Source organism: Pantherophis guttatus, chromosome 1 (assembly GCF_059756535.1).
Source record: "Pantherophis guttatus breed Tessera chromosome 1, ASM5975653v1, whole genome shotgun sequence".
NCBI classification, from domain to species: domain Eukaryota; kingdom Metazoa; phylum Chordata; class Lepidosauria; order Squamata; family Colubridae; genus Pantherophis; species Pantherophis guttatus.
In genome coordinates, this window is record NC_142063.1 from 300293007 (window position 1) to 300313113 (window position 20107).

At 38.7% G+C, this 20107-nt stretch overlaps 1 protein-coding gene across 1 annotated transcript; it reads left to right on the forward strand.

Moving 5' to 3' along the window:
* The first annotated feature begins 3722 nt into the window (after positions 1-3722).
* SLC30A1 (solute carrier family 30 member 1) lies at positions 3723-17638 on the forward strand. Its single transcript, XM_034427765.3, has 2 exons — positions 3723-8296; positions 12697-17638. The coding sequence occupies exons 1-2, from the start codon at positions 7675-7677 to the stop codon at positions 13587-13589; spliced, it is 1515 nt and encodes a 504-aa protein (XP_034283656.1). The 5' UTR covers positions 3723-7674; the 3' UTR covers positions 13590-17638.
* Positions 17639-20107: the final 2469 nt, after the last annotated feature.

Sequence of the window (20107 nt, forward strand, 5' to 3'; positions counted from 1 at the left end):
ATCACTGTAATTTGCTTAACAATCATGGCAAAAAAGATCCTAAAATTGGGCATGACTCACTTAACAACTGTCTTGCTTAACAATGTAAATTCTATCAGTTTTGTGGGTGTGGCTTGGTGGGCATGGCAGGGGAAGGATACTGTAAAATCTCCATTCCTTCCCCACTCCAGGAGAAGGTTACTGCAAAATCCCCATTTCCTCCCGATTAGCTGGGACTCGGGAGGCAGAGAGTAGATGGGGGCGGGGCCAGTCAGAGATGGTATTTACCAGTTCTCCAAACTACTCAAAATTTCCATTACCGGTTCTCCAGAACTGGTCAGAACCTGCTGAAACCCACCTCTGGATTATGTGAATTATCATTTGAGCAATGCCCTTTCTCGTGATACCTGCAAGTCCTAGAGCAACAAACATCTCCCCATCCTAACTGCAAAAAAAGTAAAGTTTTAAGCAGTTCTTACTTTTGTATCCAGAACATGTTGCACGCATTGTGCGGCTGCTTGCAAAACAGGACTTGATATTAGCTGCAAATCTGCCTAGCCACCATTTCTCATTGCGTTTAAAAGCATTGGTGAAAAGGTAGCATATCTGCAATTTTGAAAGTAAGCATTTTCTTCAGTAGCTTTTATTACAGTTGCAAGTTTTACAGTGGGTTAATGTGGAGAAGGAGGAGATGCATTTTTAATCTCTGTCTACTGACACTAAGAACTGGATGTTGAAAGTTGCATGTGGTGGAGGAACCGGAGGAACAGCTGATCTCAAAGCAACAAAATTTCCTTCCACATCTATTACATATAAGAAAGAAAGAAAACAAATGGCTAGGTCCTTTATTGCAACAAAAATAACGTATATAAAGAGGAACAAATTATGAAAATTAGAAAAATAAACTTTAGAGATTGGTGCTTGAATGAATATAGTACAATATTTATTCAGGATATACATTGTGGAAGTGAAGCTTAGGTTACTAGCACATTTACAGTATAATCTGTGAGTAACACAGTGCACATTCTATTACTGGAGGGAGATAAAGAGCATTTCAGAACCAGGAGTTAAAAATTACAATAGCCCTAAGATATCTTTCTAACCAGCTGGAGACATATTACAGAGAGATATGCAAAGAAGGTGTTGTTAAACATGGAATGGAGATGAAAGGGTTAAATTGCTGTTAACTGTCCCTTCATATATTGCCCCTAAGGGGGCAGAAAGCTGGTGTATGCAGTGATGAATCTTTCAACATCCACAAGTAGTAGTCAGTGATCAGAGGGATGTGAATATGCCCGTAGGAGTCTAAAGTGATCCAAAGGAACTGGGCAAATTCTAACCCCTGACCTCATCTTCAGCCAGGTTGTCAATGACGGGTGCCAGCTTGTGTTCATGGCAAAAACAGTGTTGGCAGAAGAGAGAAAGCACTATTTTATAATAGCTGAAAATGACTTTAAGTTGCCTCAACTGGAAATGAGACAAAGGCAACATTGTGAGGGCATGCCATGCCACTCTTCTAGAGCGCGTTTGTGCTGTGATTAGGGGTTATAAGGAAGAGTCGTGAGAGTATCCTCCATTTTCTAGAAATATGTGCAATATAACAAAAATAATTTGAACATGCATATTAATTTGTCAGTCATTGGACAATTATTGTTATTAGAATAAATAGATTTTTTCTTCTTCCAAGTATTCATTATTTTTAGCATTTTTTCCTTCTTATGAATCATTTTTTCTTCCGTCCCAGATAGCAGATGATTATCTGGAAAGATAAAAATAAATAAGAGGATAACCAATGCTATTTTTCCTACTACCAACACTGCATTTTATTTCAGTTTACATTTTTGAACTTTCTATTTTATCATGTATGACTATTGCAAAGTGCTAAACAATAGTTCAGATATATGAAAGAGGTGGCACACACCACCCTCTCTGTGGGAACATGAGCTGTCGCCCCAGCTTGGCTCCGCCATGCATACATGCACGCCTTCTGCCAGCCAACTAGTCTTCGGGTCTCTGCTGCGCATACGCTGGGGCAAGGTGCATGTTGGGGGCCACACACACATGCAGGGAGTGGGGTGCATAGGGGGCCCACATGCGCATGTGTGGAGTGCACGAGGATGCCGTGTGCGCATTGTATTTTTGGGGTTCAGGTGTGGGTGCATTCGTGCGCGTGCATGCTTTGGGTACTCGGTCCTGAAAAAGTTAGCCATCACTGTTCTATTGAATGCGATCCCTGCTTCTTATGCTCCCAGATTCTATCGTAGTAATATAATTCTGACTTGTATTCATAACAGGGAACTTGTGACTACTATTATGCCATAAATTTTAGCATTCTCTACAAGTCCTTTATGTGAATATTTTAAATTCTGAAATTGATTATGCAGCTATTTTAATAGTTTTTTAGAACTTGGATGCCATTCAGCTGTCAATGATCTAATCTACTCTGATGATTATGGTTTAATTGGCCTTTATCTAATTTATAGAATTTGGAAGTAACAATAATATTCATTCATTTGTAGGCAAAAAAAAAAAAAAAAATCAAAGGGCAATTGTTTCTAAATATAGTTGCATTTCCTAAAATAGGAACAAAGATCCTTGAAAAATTTTTCATGTTTAAATAAGTTTTCTACTTCACCCTGAGATTCAGGTATCAGGTCACTGAGTTTATAATATGAATAGAAATATGATACATTTTGTAATTTTCGTATTTTAATCTCTTAATGTACTTAGCAAATGTGAATATAAGCATATCTTAACCCATCATTTAATATATTTAATAGAATAGGCCGAAGCACATGATGCTTATAAGATCCAGAAATCTGACTCTTGACTAATATATTTTATGTACAATTTTCTTTTAAATTGCAACTAGAAGTCTACAGTTGGAAACTGGGTACTCATTTAAATAAACCCTGACTTTGCATGAATATAATTAATATATTGGTACAATAAAATATAAATATGCAAAATATGAAATGAAAAACTAAAATTAGTAACGGCATGCCTGGCTGAAGTACGTACAGTGTTTTAATTTATGGTGGAACTTTGGGACTTTGCTCTACATAGGGGAACAAATGCTTTGTTCAATCAAGCTGTGAATGCCGGAATGCACCAGGGGTGTCAAACTCATGTCATCAAGGTGGCATCACGTGATGTATTGGAACCCCCACCTTTGCTAAACCGCGCATGAGCATGGCCAGTGCATGATGCATCTGGCCTGCGGGCCGGAAGTTTGACAGCCCTGATATAGACCATTTATCATTTTTTTACAATTTAAAAGTATGCTAATTGAATCTAAGTCACAGGTGTCAAACTTGCCGTTTCACATTGCCGTCATGTGATGTTTCGCGACTTTTTCTCATTCGCGGAGTTGGGGTGGGTGTGGCCTGCGCGTGATGAATCCGGCCCATGGGCCTCCAGTATGACACCCTTGATCTAAATCCTTTTTAACTTTCCAAAACTTTCCTGGCTTACCTGATTATTCTATATGTGATTATTAATTTTACTAAGCCTTCTCAGACACATAGTAATGAGTTAAAACAGCAGATATGAACTACTTGTTTCAAATGATTAAGTTTGCTAGTAGAATACAATAACCTTCTTTCCTAAAAGACACCTTCAAACATTATTTCAAACAGATTGAAAAGCAAACAGTTTCAGGATGTTCTGACTGTACTTTCTTTTGTTCTGATCAGTATACTGATATCCAAATGGCCAACTCACAACTCCCTTTCTTTCCTAGTATAAAAGTTATTTCCTTACCATTTGAACAAGATGAGGCCTGCATAGTTATTTGCAAAGGAAGTCCAGAGAAAGAAAAAGAAAAGCTAATGATTCCCCTCCACACACACACCAAATGCAGTTGTCTGCTCTAACTTTGACACAGGCAAGACTGCAAGTGATGAAAAAGGAGATTTGCAAATCTGTGAAGAAATCTAAAGATTCAGGTAAAGGCCGTAAAGCATGCAATTACTGAAACACAGCTAAAGAGAAGGACTCTCCTGGGTGTCCCATTGTGACATTTCTGGGTGACGAGATGTTCTTTTTATGTGCAGGAAAAACAAAGCAACACAGAAGATGCAAGAATACTTCCACACCATCCTCATCCTTCTCTGCAGTCTTCTCCTGCTGCAATAGTTCCCGCTATTGGCTCTTGTTCTCCAGTACTGCTAGCTGTTCCATCTGCCTCAAGACAACAGTATAAAACATTGCAGCCAACTACTTTCTTCCTTCTTATCTCCCCTATCATGCTTGTGTTTCATAGACACTTCTTTAAAAAAAATCAGCTATGGGCTACTGTTGACCAGGTTATAAAGTTATCTTTCAGAGCAGCTGGAAAGGATGAGGATAGTGGCAAAGCACAATGATGGCTTGGTTACAAGAGGGAAATTGTTTACCCCACAGTTTGAGAGGAAATATTGAAAAACTGTCTTTTCAGTGTTTCCTTCAGAGTAACACTTGCACCAATACTTAATTCAACTTCCCAAACTGTAGACAAAAGCCACAATATTGTAAGGACACTGAAGGAAAGAGCCAATTTCAGATCAGTATGGCTTCTACATATAGGAGGAATATCTTGGGAACTAAATAGTGTAATTAGTGTGAAAATCTGTGTTTAACTCATACTGTATCTAACTCATACAGAAAGTAAGTATATTATTAGTACAAATTAAATTAATTCTCTCAGGAATACGAGATGTTTTGGGAGTCCCATTTTTTCAGAATTTTCCATAGCTTTATGTGATTGATACCATCAAAAGCCTTTCTGCAATCAACGAAGCACATACAGCTAGTGTTCAATGTACGACCACAGTTGAGCTCCAAATTTCCATTACTAAGTAAGGCAGTTGTTAAGTGAGTTTTGCCTCATTTTACAACCTTTCTTGCCAAACCTGTTAAGTGAAATACTGCAGTGTTACATTAGTTACAACATTTGTTAAGTAACTGACTTTCCCATTGACTTTGCTTGTCAGGTTGCAAAAAGTGATCACATGTCCTCAGGACACTGCAACTGTCATAAACACCTTCCAGTTGCCAACTATACAAATGTGACCATGGAGATGCTATAAAGGTCATGCAAAAAAGAACTATAAGTCAATTTTAGTGCCCTTGTAACTTTGAATGGTTACTAAATGATAGTAATAGCAACAGAAAGCATAAAAATAAAAGTTATGCGAAAAGAACAAGACAGAATATAGAAGTGCGAAAAGAAATAGAAAAGGAAAAAGAAAGAAAAATGAACATGCAAAAAAGATTTTTTTTGCACTTTTTATTTCCCTTAATTTTTTTTATTTTTCAACTCTTTTTATTCTTTGAAATAATAGAAAATACTTGTAGCTCAGGTTTTAGATTTTGGCAGTGGTTTGCTCTCTGAACTTGACATTTAATTCCTGAACATTTTGTTACCAGATTAGGTAACATCAGCAGCGGATTTTCTTGTCCTATTCCTCTTTAGCTTATATATGTCTTGTGCACTGGTGTGGTTGTGTGATTGGTTGTTCGTTTGGAGCTATATTTAAATTTTGGGCAGCTGATTGGTTCTCTTGCTGATTGGTCATCCGAATGGTCTGGTTTCTTATGTATTCATATGCTGGATCTAAATCAATGTTTGTTAATTACTCCTTTAGTAGAATACCAGGTTTCAATAAATTCATGTATGGCGGGTGTTGACATGAACAATAATTTTTGTTCCTTCCCAATTGAACTGGTGTTGTGTGTTGTTTAACTGCTAGTCAATGTTCTTGAATCCTTGTTTTCAATTGCCTTCCTGTTCTTGTCTAACTTCTAATTCTGTTTTTGAAAATCAATAAAGTTACATAAAAAAGAAAGGTTATGACCCAAGTATCTTTACTGTTTTATCCTTTGCAATGTTATCTCAGCATAGAAAATAACTTTAAAGGTGAAGACTCTGTAGGGCTGCATTCAATCTCTGATCTTGGACACAACTATCAACTTTGCAGCAATGAAATTGTTTCCATTGTGTCCTTCCAGGGTATGTCTGTCTGTCTCCTTCCATGGTATGTATGTCTGTATGTATTCCAAAATCTCAGTATTTCCACGGAAACTCCCACCATCTGGGTCTGACCCCACTTAGCCTTTTTCTATCAGCCAGGTGCTGCCACCTGGTGTGACACAGAAAAAAAAAAAGTAGCACCCCAGAAAGGAAAAACCCAAGCTGCAACCACAAACCCATCCCTTTCCTAGGCACTTCATGCGTTCCTTGTGATAGGCTGGGTGAATGAACATTGTTCAATCCCAGAGACCCCGTTCAATGCTTATAGCATCCAAAAAAGCTAAGGAGACAGTTTGGGATAGTGGTTAAAACACTGGGTTGGAAAGTTGTGGCTGCAAACTGTGTAGTTGTTGCTTGATGCGATTTTCCACCGAATTTAACAGGTCTCTTTGGAAGCCTTTTCAAACCAATCCAATCACATAAGGCATTCAGAGTTAGTTGCACTAAGAAAATTAAATTCATGTCCTTCTTGAGGCCTCAGGGGAGGACGGGAGGGCCGCTCCTCTTCTCTCATCTTAAAATACATCCTCAGGAATGTCATGAGAATAGCACGTAGGGCAGCTACGCATCCCGGTCTGAGCTTCCTTTGCAGGAAAGAGGCAGGATGCGAACCTCAGCAGTTTTCTTTATTTCACACCCAAGCAGGGTTAATTCGGCAGATACGGATCCCACCACAGGGCTTTTGCGGGAGGAGGGCTGCGCCTGCCGTGTCGGGTGCACTCCGGGCAGGTTTCAACTCGTCCTGCCCGCCCCCACCCACTCCTTCCCCCCTCCGGTCTTATTCCACGTCATGGTGCGGTGGCAAGACGCGGAGGTGGGGGAGAGCTGTCAGTGTCACTGAGGGAAAAGGGGAAGTTCGGGCCGGGCGCTTAAGCAGTTTCTGCAGAAGGAACGGCCGCCTCCGCTTGGCGGGGCGTGTGGAAAGCCAGGCCGAAGGCTGGGTTGAGGGGGAAGGGCGGGAGGGAAAAAAAAAAAAGGAATCGTTCCGCTCGCTACCCGCCACCACCTTTTGCACCAGTCCCGAAAAAAAAAAAAAACCTCTTTCGGAGGCGGCCCCAAAGAGGGAGATTGATAGGATGATATACATCGCGACCGAGGATTTGTTCCAATCAAAACGATCGCCCCGCCTCTTAAGGCGGGACCTCCGAAAAGCCTGAGGTAAGCCAGGCCAATAGGAAAGCCATCTGGAGGCACGGTGGATGGTTTGTCGAGACTATCCCCAGAGGCCAATCCCGCCGGGAGGTGTGAGTGGTGCCGCCCGGTTGCCGGGGTCGTAGCCAATGAAAAAGATCCAGATAGGCGGAGCCTAACGGCGGGTGGCTCTGGGGTTCCGTGTGGAAAGGAGTGTTAGCGGGTTCGGGTGCAAAGTTTAGTTTCAAACCGTCTGCAAAGAGCGGCGGGGTGGTTGCCGCCGCTTCTTGGAACGCGGGCTATATAGAAGGGAGACGGCGCGGCGGCTCAGAGAGGCGGTTTGTCGATAGCGACGATCGCAGCAACCCTTCCGGCCCGCGGGGAGAGCAGAAGCCCCGGCACGGTTGGAGGATTACTGCGGAGACTAGCCGCGTCGAGAAGGGTGATTTCACCGGCGGCGCCTGACGAGAGGTGTTGCTTCCCCCGCTCCGGGTTTGGTTGCGGCAGCGGCGCCTTTGCTAAGCGGCTGAGTGGCTCCGCAGGCCGGCAGCATGGGCGTGGAGAGTCCGGGCGAGCGGCCGGCTCGGCGGCAGCACGGCCGCCGGCGGGTTCGCCTGATGTGCATGCTGGCGCTGACTTTCGGCTTCTTCGTGGTGGAGGTGGTGGTGAGCCGGCTGACGTCGTCGCTGGCCATGCTCTCCGACTCCTTCCACATGCTCTCCGACGTGATGGCCCTGGTGGTGGCCCTGGTGGCCGTGCGCTTCGCCCAGCGCACCCGCGCCACCAAGAAGAACACCTTCGGTTGGGTGCGGGCCGAGGTGATGGGCGCCCTGGTCAACGCCGTCTTCCTGACCGCCCTCTGCTTCACCATCTTCCTGGAAGCCATCGAGCGCTTCACCGAACCCCATGAGATCGAGCAGCCCTTGGTGGTCATCGGCGTCGGGGCCGCCGGGCTGCTCATCAACGTCCTGGGGCTCTGCCTCTTCCACCAGCACGGCGGCGGCGGCGGCCACGGCCATTCGCATGGCGGGAACGGCGGGGGAAGCCACCGGCGGAGCGGTTCCCGAGGCGGCAAGGCGGAGCCGTCTCCCGGCGACCTACATAAAGAAGAGGAGACCAACACCCTGGTGGACAATTTCAACAGCTCCAATGGAGTCAGCCTGGAGAAGCTGGGTGAGCTGAGGTTGAGGAAGGGGTGGGGTGGGGTGCAGATGATCTGATGGTGTCCAGGGGTACCGAGATCCCAGCCTGCATCAGAAAGGGCTCTTCTTAAACCAGTGGAAAAACCTTGGGCTTGAAATCCATATCATCAAGGTGATAAAAGGATCATAAGACACACCAAGCCCTCCTGACCCAAAGTTGGAAATTTCCCCTTGGGCTGATCAATGGCAAGAGATTTTATCCTTTGCTGATCTGTCTTTCCTGTGAGATTGTGCCATGCTGACCCTAATTTACTGTCTTGGCAACCCACTGCCATGGTTACTGTTACCTCATCATGCCCCAGCAGACACTTTTGAGCATCTTTCGCTTTGGGAGATTGCAACTTTTTCCCTAATTATTATATTAATACATTTGCTCACCACATTTCCTAGATCTTCCAATCTTAAATATTGCTATAGGCTTTTCCAGGATTCTTCATTGGGCCATAAAGAGAAGGCTTCTTGTACTTCATTTTACTATAATCGGACTGAATTCTGAAAACCCAGAATATGGGAAATGGTCATTAATTATTCAAGAACAAAACTGTTCCTGAACCCCACTTTCACTAAAAGAGAATAATAAATATTCGGAAAGGTTTTAGATAACTTTGTTGTAGTGAATTTAAAGTAATTAAAATTAATGTGCCTTGTATAGAAGAGAATTACTTCAGTGTTCCTCTTTTCTTGCACTTTTCTTCCATATATCTCAACAACTAGCAGCCTTTATGTAATGTGGGTTCTTATTGGTTGATTTTTTTTTACAGCAGCAAAATTTAACATAGAACTTAATTATACTAGAAAGTATATTATACATAGACAGCAGCTGTCATGGTAGATCTGGTATGCAGTTCTCTCTAAGCATACACAGAATATTTGTCATTCTTTACCAATTATGTAGTCTATAGATTTTTTTACCAACATGAAATATTGATAAGCCATCAACACAGGTCACCGAGTTTTCTAAGTCTGCTGTCATTAGAGATTTAATCATCAAATCATCCACTTTTTTTTGACAAAATTATATGGATTGTTATTTGAGAGCTAGTGTTGTGTGTTTGCTTTTAATTTCCACTCCACTCTCTGCCATGGAAGTTCATTGGGTGGCTTTAGGGATGTTGCTATCCTCTTAGGCCAACATATTTCACAGAATGGGTTTTGGGAAAAATAGGAATTGCAAGTGCTGTGTATGGCACTTTTATCTTCTGAATGAAAGGCAGAATATAAATATAATAAAATAAATGCAGAATTGTTCCTTTAAGGGCTAGACTACATTGCAGATGAGGAACTTATTCCCTGCCATGGAAATTAATTCCTCTGGCAATATTCTATAGTTAATGTAATTGTAATTTAGTTTAATATAGAAATGTTGATTTATTCATAATTTAATCAGTTCTGAGATAATTTCTAAAGCAGATTGGCTGGTAGGATTTATTGCCACTGTTCATCTCTTGGCATAAATTATTTATGTAAGCAATTGATTTTCTTAGAAGTTTGCATTTGGCCTTGGGATCATTGTTGGCTGATTTATGCAATAAGATCCATTGTGCCAGTGTGATTTTGCAGCTGTATTTGTCCCCTTCCCCCACTTAAAAACTAGTTCTATCTTGGGAAGATGATGCTGGAAATGCTTTTCAAAATTATGGTATTTATGGGTAACCCAGATTATTTAATCTAGTTTTTTCAGATTACTAGTGAGGCATAAAAGTACCCTGACAATAGTTCTGTTGGGATGACTCTTAGCCTGAAGATAACATTGTCATCATGGTAGTTTGTCTTCCAAACCCTATTCATGGAGTTTTGGTTCTAAGAATAAACATGTCTCCTTAAGAAGTTCCTGTAATGGCTGTTAAAGCTTGAAAGTTTTAGGCTCACATCTTTAGCTAGGAGCATTCCTGGTATATTAATACATACATAATTTGTTTTCAGCACCCATAAATGTAACTCTTGATCTCCATCATTGGGAGTTGTAAAAATCATTATAGAGGTGGAGTCAATTTAATGAAATGAGTGTGGGAGATGATTCAAGTTCCACCGGTTACATTGCTGGAATCATTGAGCCAATAGCGTTCTTGTCATCAGCATCTGCAACATAACTACTCTTAAAACTCATTTTGTAATACAACACACAGACAAATGGTCTCTCTTGATATAATGGCTGTTTTGTCATTTTTGTTTTTCAGCATGAAAACAATTGCTTATTTTTTTGCCTGCAGAATGCTGCTATCCAAATTTAGAATGTCACTGAGAGTGTGGGCAAAAAGGCAGTTTTCATTCTCTCCTGTTCAACCTGCAGTTTTATATAGTTCCTCCCCCAAGATGTGGGTTTTCTGGGAAAAAAAATACTGAATGCAAATTTTCCTGTACAATAATTACGATATGTTTTGCATTTTATCTTACTATAGTCAGCATGTGCTGAATTTGGACAGTATTATTTGATGTGAAAGAAATTAAATTTAGTCTGTTATATGATGTTCAAATAAACAACCTTTTTTGGAAAGCTCAGAACAGTGAGATTCTAAGTGTAGATTTTTCTCAGATGATGATGGTGCTTCATCATTTTGTCCTTTTCTTTGCTTTCTGTAATGTAAATGACCTATCTTCTTTCAGGACCTTTTTTTGTAGCAAATGCTACTTCATCCTCGTATTTTTGGCATTTTTGTGTGTGTAATACTTTCACTTTGTAATTTCCTTTTTATTTTTATTGGCTTCAATTGTCACTTTTTAAAAATTAGGCACTGTGACTAAGGCTTTCCTTGGGGGGCGGGGGGCTTGAGCAGATCACGTCCATTTCTAGCATATCCTCGGGGACTAACCATTGAGAGGCCAGGTTCATGAGTATATGCGATTATGCATAGTGCACATGTGAAAGTGCCTCTAGTTTCTTCCTATATATTTAATCCATAGCAGGTGGTTTTCCACCATAATTCAGCCTAACCACATGGGGCCTAGCTAGAGGAAAGAACAATGACTACTTTCTTTAATTTCCCTGCAACTTTTTAAATTGATTTACTCCTTCTTCTCTTTTTCAACCATTGGAGCCAGCCATGGAATTCTTGCTTCTCAAAATCACTTGAAAAGCAAACATGAATAAAGTTCGGAAACTGCCAAACTTCCCTGAATAGAAAAGTTTGTCTCCCTTCCCTCCACCCCATCTTCTGGGAGGAGAATTCACTGGAAGTAGTGCTAAGTTTTACAAGGAGAAGATATATTGATCGAAATCATTTCCTGGATCGTTGTGAATTAGTTTAGGATACTAGTGTGATTGGAAGCAAAACCTGATACCAAATCCAGAATACTTTGTATTTCACCTGTGAAAAGTGATGGAATACCAGTTGTATCAGTTATTACATTTAACAGTATATAGTGATGGTCAGGATATGCTAACTGATGTTCTGATGTTTTGATTTGAACTCTCATATACTAGAATCATCAACAGTGAAGGGCATTAGCTTTCATTTTCCTTAAACAATTCTCTCTCCTTTTGCCTGATAATTTCCCCTGTATCCTTGATATGTCAGTGTGAGTATGCATTCAGGCATATATAAACTATTGTATCTCTGCAGTAATAGTTTTTCTGTGTATGTATGTTACAGTGGATGTCTCATTTTTTGAAAATAAATGGTTGATTATGCTCAAGAGAACAGATTTTTGAAAATAGCAAATTTCTCAGCTGTTTCTCCAAAACTTTCAGTATATGCCTAGATATTCTTTTTTTCCTTTTATTCATCTCTAACTATGATGATTAGAATTTTGCTTTAATTAGTTTAATAAATCTAGGAAATTTAATGAGTGCTTGAGCAAAGAGATTGGCTGTGAATCATAAAGCAGCCTTTCCCAATGTGGAATTCTTCAGAACTGCTAGCTGACTCCCTTAAATATTAGACAGTTGACAGTGTGGCTGGGGATTATAGTAGTTGATGCCAAGTATTCTGAAAGCAACTAAATTGGTGATTGCTTCTTTGAAGCTTTGGTCTGAAGCTAATGTCAGGACCCAGAGAACCATTTGTCCAACTTGAAAAGGATTGCATCAGCAGTCCTGCATAACATTCTATTCTAGTTTACCACTTAAAATTAGAATATTTTGAAAGGAGAATAATTTTGATTACTTGCTAAAACATTGAGCCTTCTGTTACATGGCTGTAAATAGGCCCAGGTTATGGAAAAAGTTGAAGCTCCCTGTTCTAGAACCCTGAAGAGATCTTTAATGTCACCATAAGGCAGACATAATAACTTAAATACTTTTGAATCCAGATTTCTGCTAAGAAAACTACTATTTTTAATTGATCTCCTTCACTGACTACATTAATGTAATGTTGCTTACTCAGTCATCACCGATTTCATATTTGCATAACAATGTTGCTCTTGTCTTTGCAGGTGATGTAGTAAAAGACAGCCAAATGGAACTGCAACCAAATGGAAATATTAGCAGTCCCACCTCTATAGACATGGAGATCGACGAAGATACCAGTGGTCAGCTCAATATGCGTGGAGTGTTCCTTCATGTTCTTGGAGATGCCTTGGGTTCAGTTATTGTAGTAGTGAATGCCATAATATTTTACTCTTACTGGACTCCATGCCCGGAGGATGGGGAATGCATCAATTTTTGTGTTAATGACCCCTGTACAAACTTGACTCAGTTTTCTCCAGTAGAGGAAATCCCTGTAGCTGGTCCTTGTTGGGTTCTGTATTTAGATCCTTCACTTTGTCTGATCATGGTTTGCATTCTACTCTATACTACTTATCCTCTGCTTAAAGAATCTGCTCTTATTCTTTTGCAAACTGTTCCTAAGCAAATTGATATTCGCTCTTTAAATGAGAAACTCCGTAAGCTGGAAGATGTAGAAGCTGTCCATGAATTGCATGTTTGGCAGCTGGCAGGAAGCAGGATAATTGGCACTGCTCATATAAAATGTAAGGATCCAGAATCCTACATGAAAGTGGCAAAAGATATTAAGGAGATTTTTCATGATGAAGGGATACATGCAACAACCATTCAGCCTGAATTTGTCATTGTAAGGTCTGATGAAGGTGTAAGTAAATGTGAACTTCCCTGCAGAACCCAGTGTGCTCTGAAGCAGTGTTGTGGGACTGTGGAAAAGGCTACGGGAAAGAAGTTAGAAAAGTCCCCTTCAGTTAGTATTTCTTGCTCCGAAATAGTTATTGACTCTCCACATCACAAAGCCCGGAGGACTAAATCAGAATGCATACCTGCTGTAAAATTAGAAGCAGAGCCTAACCCCAACAAACAGTTTGAATCATCTTTGTAATTTCTAAAGTTATGCTGAATGAAGTATGGCTTCAACTACAAATTAATTGCAAGAAAAAAGAAGACTGTTATTAAAAAGAAGTTGCAAAGAAATGTAGTAATTGAAGTTCTGTCCTTGTTACCACAGTGAAATCCTGTTGAAAAGAACATGCCGTCCTGACACAACATAACGTTTGTGTTAACTTGAGGCTAAATGACACAACATTAATGCAGAACCAGTTTCAACTTTATGCCTGATGGATTGAATTAAAAATTAAAATGATTCTTCAATAATCCCTTTTTCCCTGAAATTAGTTTGTATTAAGCTTCTTATTGGGATTGTTCTTTCTGCTTGTTGATTTGTGCGTGTGTGACCTTTTTAAAAAGTACAACTATTGGAAGAGGACACCAAACTTGACAGAATCTTTTCAAAAGTTTAACCACTTAGCATGTGGTTTACATTTCCTATTAGATGAAAATGAATACTATTTTAAAATAAATATACTATGTAGCATTAATAATGACAATTTAAAATTTGCCCATTGACAAATATCCCATATTTGTATTGGACCTATGATATCAGCTTACTAAATATGAATTGGAAAATTACTTGCATATCACCTGGACTGTAAGATGTAAGACAAAAATAGGTTACACTTCTTTTCTCCTTTCCTTTCTTCCTTATTATATAAATCTTAGAATTTAAACTCTATAATAGAGTTTGCTGGGACTAGAGAGCCGGAGCTGGTCTCTGTCTTAGCAGTGTTATCTGTGGTGTACTGGAATAGAGATAATGCATCTGATAATTTTAAGTAAAAAAATGGAAAAAATGTAACAGATCAAATTCATCAGCATATATTTGCTAAAAATTTAATATATTTCTTACTTTTGTAAACATATTTATGACTTAACTGAGCCATTTATTTTTTTGTTGGATAAAATTACTTAGCTGAACTATTCAATTCATAGTGAATTCTAGACAGCAGCCGATGGAACAAGATTGCTGTCTGCAGTATTGGTTCAGATATCATGATACATTTTATTTGTGCACCGGGAATGAATTGCAGCAAACTTGGAGCTGATGGGCACACCCATTGTCTCCAGCCCATCCATGAGAACTAATGATAAATTTTTGCTTATTAGCTTCACTTTAGTGTTCTACCCAAATCCTAAACCATTATCTTAATTTATTTTCAAAATAACATTCATGGAATTCAAAAATTCAAGGAACGGGATTGAGTTGGATGGAATTGTTACAGAGAAATATGGTTACTGCTAGCCATAGTCAGCTTTGGGAAAGCCAAAAAGTGATTTATCAAAAGAGAAGCAAATACTTCTGGTTTTTCTTTTGGCCACATAAGAGAGGGAGCTGGAAGGCATGCAAGACAAAATCTTTATTCCAATTATACGGTAGTAAATCCATTTTCTCCAACTATATTCCAGATGATTTCAAGCATCTACATTCTACAGTAATATACTCAATAGTTAAGAGCAATGGGATAAATTAGTTCAAAATGTTTTGAAAGCACTAGATTGCTGGACACTACTATGAATAATGATTGTGATGTCTGAACAGCAGTCAGTACTCTTACCTGTGACAGTTTGCGTAGTCCGACACAATTCCTGCCTAATTCAGTCTTTGGAAGGTTTTAAAAGCAGTTCCACAAAATACTTTGTAAAATAAAGTAGAGGAGAACATCTCAATTCTGTTAGTCACTTGTACATGGATTTATAATCCTACTCTAGCTTCTTAAACATGATTCCACTGGTTACAAGTTTTAATCTGCAAAGTAGGGCTGATTACAAATTCTCACTTGACAATATCAGTACTGAAGCATTTTGGAACTATTAACATTTCCCCCCAATAGTTAAAGATTCTAAAACACATAGAGAAAGGCCAACAAAGAAAGATGGAGGTGTGGTAAGTGTTGCAGTCCGTCTTTATATTACAAAATAAAAATATTGCATAGTTAACATTATGGTGTGTTACATTTTACTTCTAGAATGATCAAATATAAGCAAAACATTTGTGTTTCTTTTGTTTAAAGGCCACTTGTTAATATTCATAATTAGTTTCCATACATCATTCCAAAGCATGAAATAATTGTGTGATATAATTCTCATGTTGCTAGCCTGATTGGAAAAAAAAAAACATTTTGAAAATCTCATGGTTTTCTATTCTATGGACAATGTAATATTCACAGAGCCAGAACTAGAAATGTGCAAGCATGTATGTATGTATGAATACACAAAAAAACTAAATATTATAAAATATAAATTAGAAGTCTTACAGCTAAAGCTTCATAATTTTTGAATGCTTTAGTTTGTATTTATTAAAAATTACAAGCCTCACTTTTAAACTTCTTAGCATGAACTGGCTGATTTTATTTAGGTTAGTTTGTGTACACAATGGAATATATAGTAATGGGCTGTTTCTGATTTTTATTTCCTCTGAAAAGAAATTGCTGCACCATCTCAGTAAAGCATGATGTTTAGCTACTATTTTGAGTATATTAATACAGTGATAAAATAGGAAAGCATTTTACATAGTTGTCAGGTTTGGTCCTCCTTTTAATTATACATCAGCTTGTTTTTGTGGCAGAATATGTTGTATCATACCTATTTTCACAGGTAATGTTTCAGGAATATTAGCCAGGTCATTTCCTAGTTATATTTTAAATAAAATTGAACATCTTGAATATCTTTTAACTACAGGATGCTTCTTTCTTTATGAACTTGATCATATTGAATAATGGGGCCAATTTTGCAAGTCTTTTTTTCTGATTGTCACGGTATGTAGGGGGATGTTTCAATTAGAGTTACACCAGTGATAGAGGACACACTCTGCTTAATATGTGTTTTTGTGATAATTATCAGTTGTACAATAACTGTGAGATTGCTCCGTGAATCTATTTTGATAAAATTTCACATGATTCCCCCCTCCAGAAGTTATAGTGTATATATATATATATATCCATCATGTGCCGTGTGTTTTTAATCACAAATGCACAATTGAGCAAGTGCTGTGTCACACTATGATATGTAACACGTAAATACTCAAATGATGGTAAATGACTTGATTATCTTTCACTACTTAAGTGTTTGAAGGAGTAGCCTGTAAAAGAAAGATATGTCTTTCTAAGGCAGGACAATGTGTTCAAAAGTGTTACCGAAAATTTGCAGAATGCTTCAAAACTACTTGAAAGAACTACTGCTCCAGATCTTTGTTAAGGTTTGCCTTTCAGCCACGAGCACTGGGCAAACTTTTGCTATATGTAAAGCAGTTTGTAGTTGGGGCCTGTTTTGGAGAGAACTGAGTACTGAGTCCATTGAGTTAATGGGAAACTGGGGAAAAATGCACTTTTTGACACTTCTCCTTGAAGGGGGAAATCATTTTAACTTTGCATCTCCTTTTTTGATTTTTTAAAAGTTTTATGAAACATGTATTGCATATGTAAGGGTATTAAGTAGAATATTTAAATATGCTGCTTTAATTTCCCAACAGCCTCAATGTAGCATTTTTGGGACTCTGGCTTATGTTTACAGAACAATTATTGAATATTATAATGTAGATTGTTTCTATCTTTCACTATCTCATTGCCTCTTGGTGGATTGAACGGTACTAATACTTCATGTGCCTGAAATAAGGTATTTGATCATATTCTCGTTTTTCTATGTTAAACCAATTGTAGCCTTACTGATGATGGGAGCTTTCATTCATTTGTATGATCTTGGGTTACATCATTAAATTGACCATGTGAAGACCACTTCCATGTTTTAGAAATATGTGAGCCTTATTTTTTTTTTCTTCTACTTGCTGAATTTATATATTAAAATGTTCTGGAGCATAGCCTTCAAATCCACATGCTTTGCTGTAGGGAGGAGGCAACCTTTTGCACTCTAGGGGTTGTGTTTGAAACCATTGTTTGGGAGATTGAGATAGTATATCTGTATTGATTACAGTACTATCGATAACAATGAGCTTCTGTTAAACCAGTCGTGCTGTGGTGTTTCTTTGCATATAAACTAAAGATTGAGAAGGAAATAAATGTTGTTAAATAACTATGATAACTGGCACAGTCCTTTGTCTCCCCCTCCCCTTTAACATCTCTCTCACTTGCTAAAATTCCTTTGGTGAGGTTAACTATTTAAATTGATGTTTGGCTAAATGCAGAATCGGTATGAGTGTATACACAAGGTTTTATTTTATCTTGACATCTCAAGCACCAATCCAGCTGGAAGGAGAATGTTTGTCAAGTTTTTTAGTTCAACTAATCTAAAGCCTTGGAATTTCCTGATTGTCTTCCGTCCAAATAACTAGGTTCAATTCGGCTTAAGCAGACACAAAAGATCATTTAAGCCCGGCTGCACGGTTGGATCCAATATTTTGTACATGTACAATACATTTTAAAAATAATTAAATGTAATCTTCAGAACCGTTAATATAATCTAAAATAGCAATAAATACACAGAATCTGAAATCCCACTCCCAAATTTAGATGTCATTTAGTCACAGCACTCTCAATAGACTATTGCATTGGACAAGTCAGTGTACAAAATGTAATCAGATATGTAGTCACCTTTACAGTAGTTGGAGTCTAAGATGTCAGAATCTAGCTGATGATGGTAGATCCAAAACATTAAACAGTATTGGGCTTAGTTAGCACCTGGGATGCCACCAAGAAATTTTAGGATTATAGATTAGACTGAGAAATAAAGGGGAAAACCTCAGAAGAGTGCTATGACAAATCACTTCAATATCATTTCAAGGAAATATAAATTTTGACTGTAACTTTAAAAGAAGTGTCTTGAGTTTATTTTCTTCATCAGTCTTCCTGCCATTCCTTTTTTTTTTTTTTGTGCCACACCTTTTAGTTTAGCATGGGGACCAGGATTATCTTGATTTTTCAGATGCTCTGGGAGTTGGGATCTGAAGAGTGAAAACCAGAGTTTATATTAATTAACTGAATAATGCATCTCTAAATCATTTTGAAACTTTTTACTATCTATTTTGTTAGATATTTCCAAATATCATACGAAACCAATATTCTCCACAATTCTGTAAAGCTCCAACAAAGAATTTTGTCTTCATTTAGGAAAGTATTTTTGACCTAGATCAGGGATGTCAAACTCCCAGCCCATGGACTGGCTGCGTCACGTGCTGGCCGCACCCACATCCGGCTTAGGGGAAAAAAGTCGTGATACCTCATGTGACGACATGAGTTTGACACATCATTTCTAGCTGTAAAGCAAAGCTTCAAAATGATGTGATCAGAAGCAAACACAATATTTCAAATGGGGATGTCCCAAAGATTTATGAAACAGCTCTACAATATCAACAATCCCATCCTCAATACTAAATTTCCTCTGTGTGTTAATTGCTGATCTGCGACGTGCATTTGTTTTTAGAAATTCCAAATGCAAATGTAATGTTTATTTGCAACCAGGTATATTTATTTTGAATTTCAATTGCACAATCATGGTTTTTTTTTTTTTTTTGATACAGTTGTGATAATATTGTAAATGAGATACTGTGTTGACTCCTGGGATTTCGAAAGTACACCCAATGCTATGAGAAAGCAGTAAACAAGTAGGTGCTAATACTTTATTAGAAACTGGGTGTGTCTTCCCCTGAAAAAAAAATCTGAAGGCATTTGTATATTTGAACTGCCACCAAAGCTGCAGAATAAAATATATTTTAAATAACGCGAGGAGGAAGCAAACACTTTAGACAGAAGTTTAAAACAGATTGAAGTGGTTATGTATGAATAATATATTAATACTATGTTAAGGGATTGAAAGAGCCAGGCATAAAGCTAGAAACCTGGAGACTGAATCCTAGTCCTGCCTTAGGCATGAAGCCAGCTGGGTGATCTAGGGCCAATCACTCTGTCTCTGACTAAGGATGAAGACAATGGCAATCCACTTCTGAAAAACCTTGTCAAGAAAACTCCAGGCAGTCGACTGATTCCAAGGCACCCCCCCTCCCCCAAATGTTAGAATCCACTAGTAGAACTGAAATGAAGTTATAATTGATGGGTAAGGAATTATTTGGCCAAATGAACCAGCCTGTATTATTTGTTGTTGTTGTTAGTTGCAAAGTTGTGTCTGACCAATCGCGGCCCCATGGACAACATTCCTCCAGGCCTTCCTGTCCTCTACCATCCTCTGGAGTCCATTTAAGCTCACTCCTACTGCTTCGGTTTATATAGCTTTATATAAATTTATATAAATTTATAGGCAGTTATATATAATTTATATAGCTGCCTACCTCAATGACTATCGGTGGTGGACAATGATGAAATTAAAAACATACATACACCATAATGAAAATACACAGCTGCCCAAAAAACCCCAACAATCATCAACATAGCCAGGAGATGGGTCCCTTCATATAATTGGGACTTCAGGCCAGGACACATTATTTTGCTATTTACTGATCAGCAGTTTGTTTCTGGGCTATTTTTCAGATGTTGCATTTAAAGCTGAATATGGCCCAAGTCCAGTTACTGTGAGGAAAGACAGATTTTTGGCTTACAC

Excerpts from the sequence above, each read along its gene's own strand:
- SLC30A1 (XM_034427765.3), top strand. The coding sequence starts at position 7,675 with ATGGGCGTGGAGAGTCCGGGCGAGCGGCCGGCTCGGCGGCAGCACGGC. Across the intron at positions 8,297-12,696 it reads AGTCAGCCTGGAGAAGCTGG|GTGATGTAGTAAAAGACAGC; the intron begins GTGAGCTGAGGT and ends TTGTCTTTGCAG.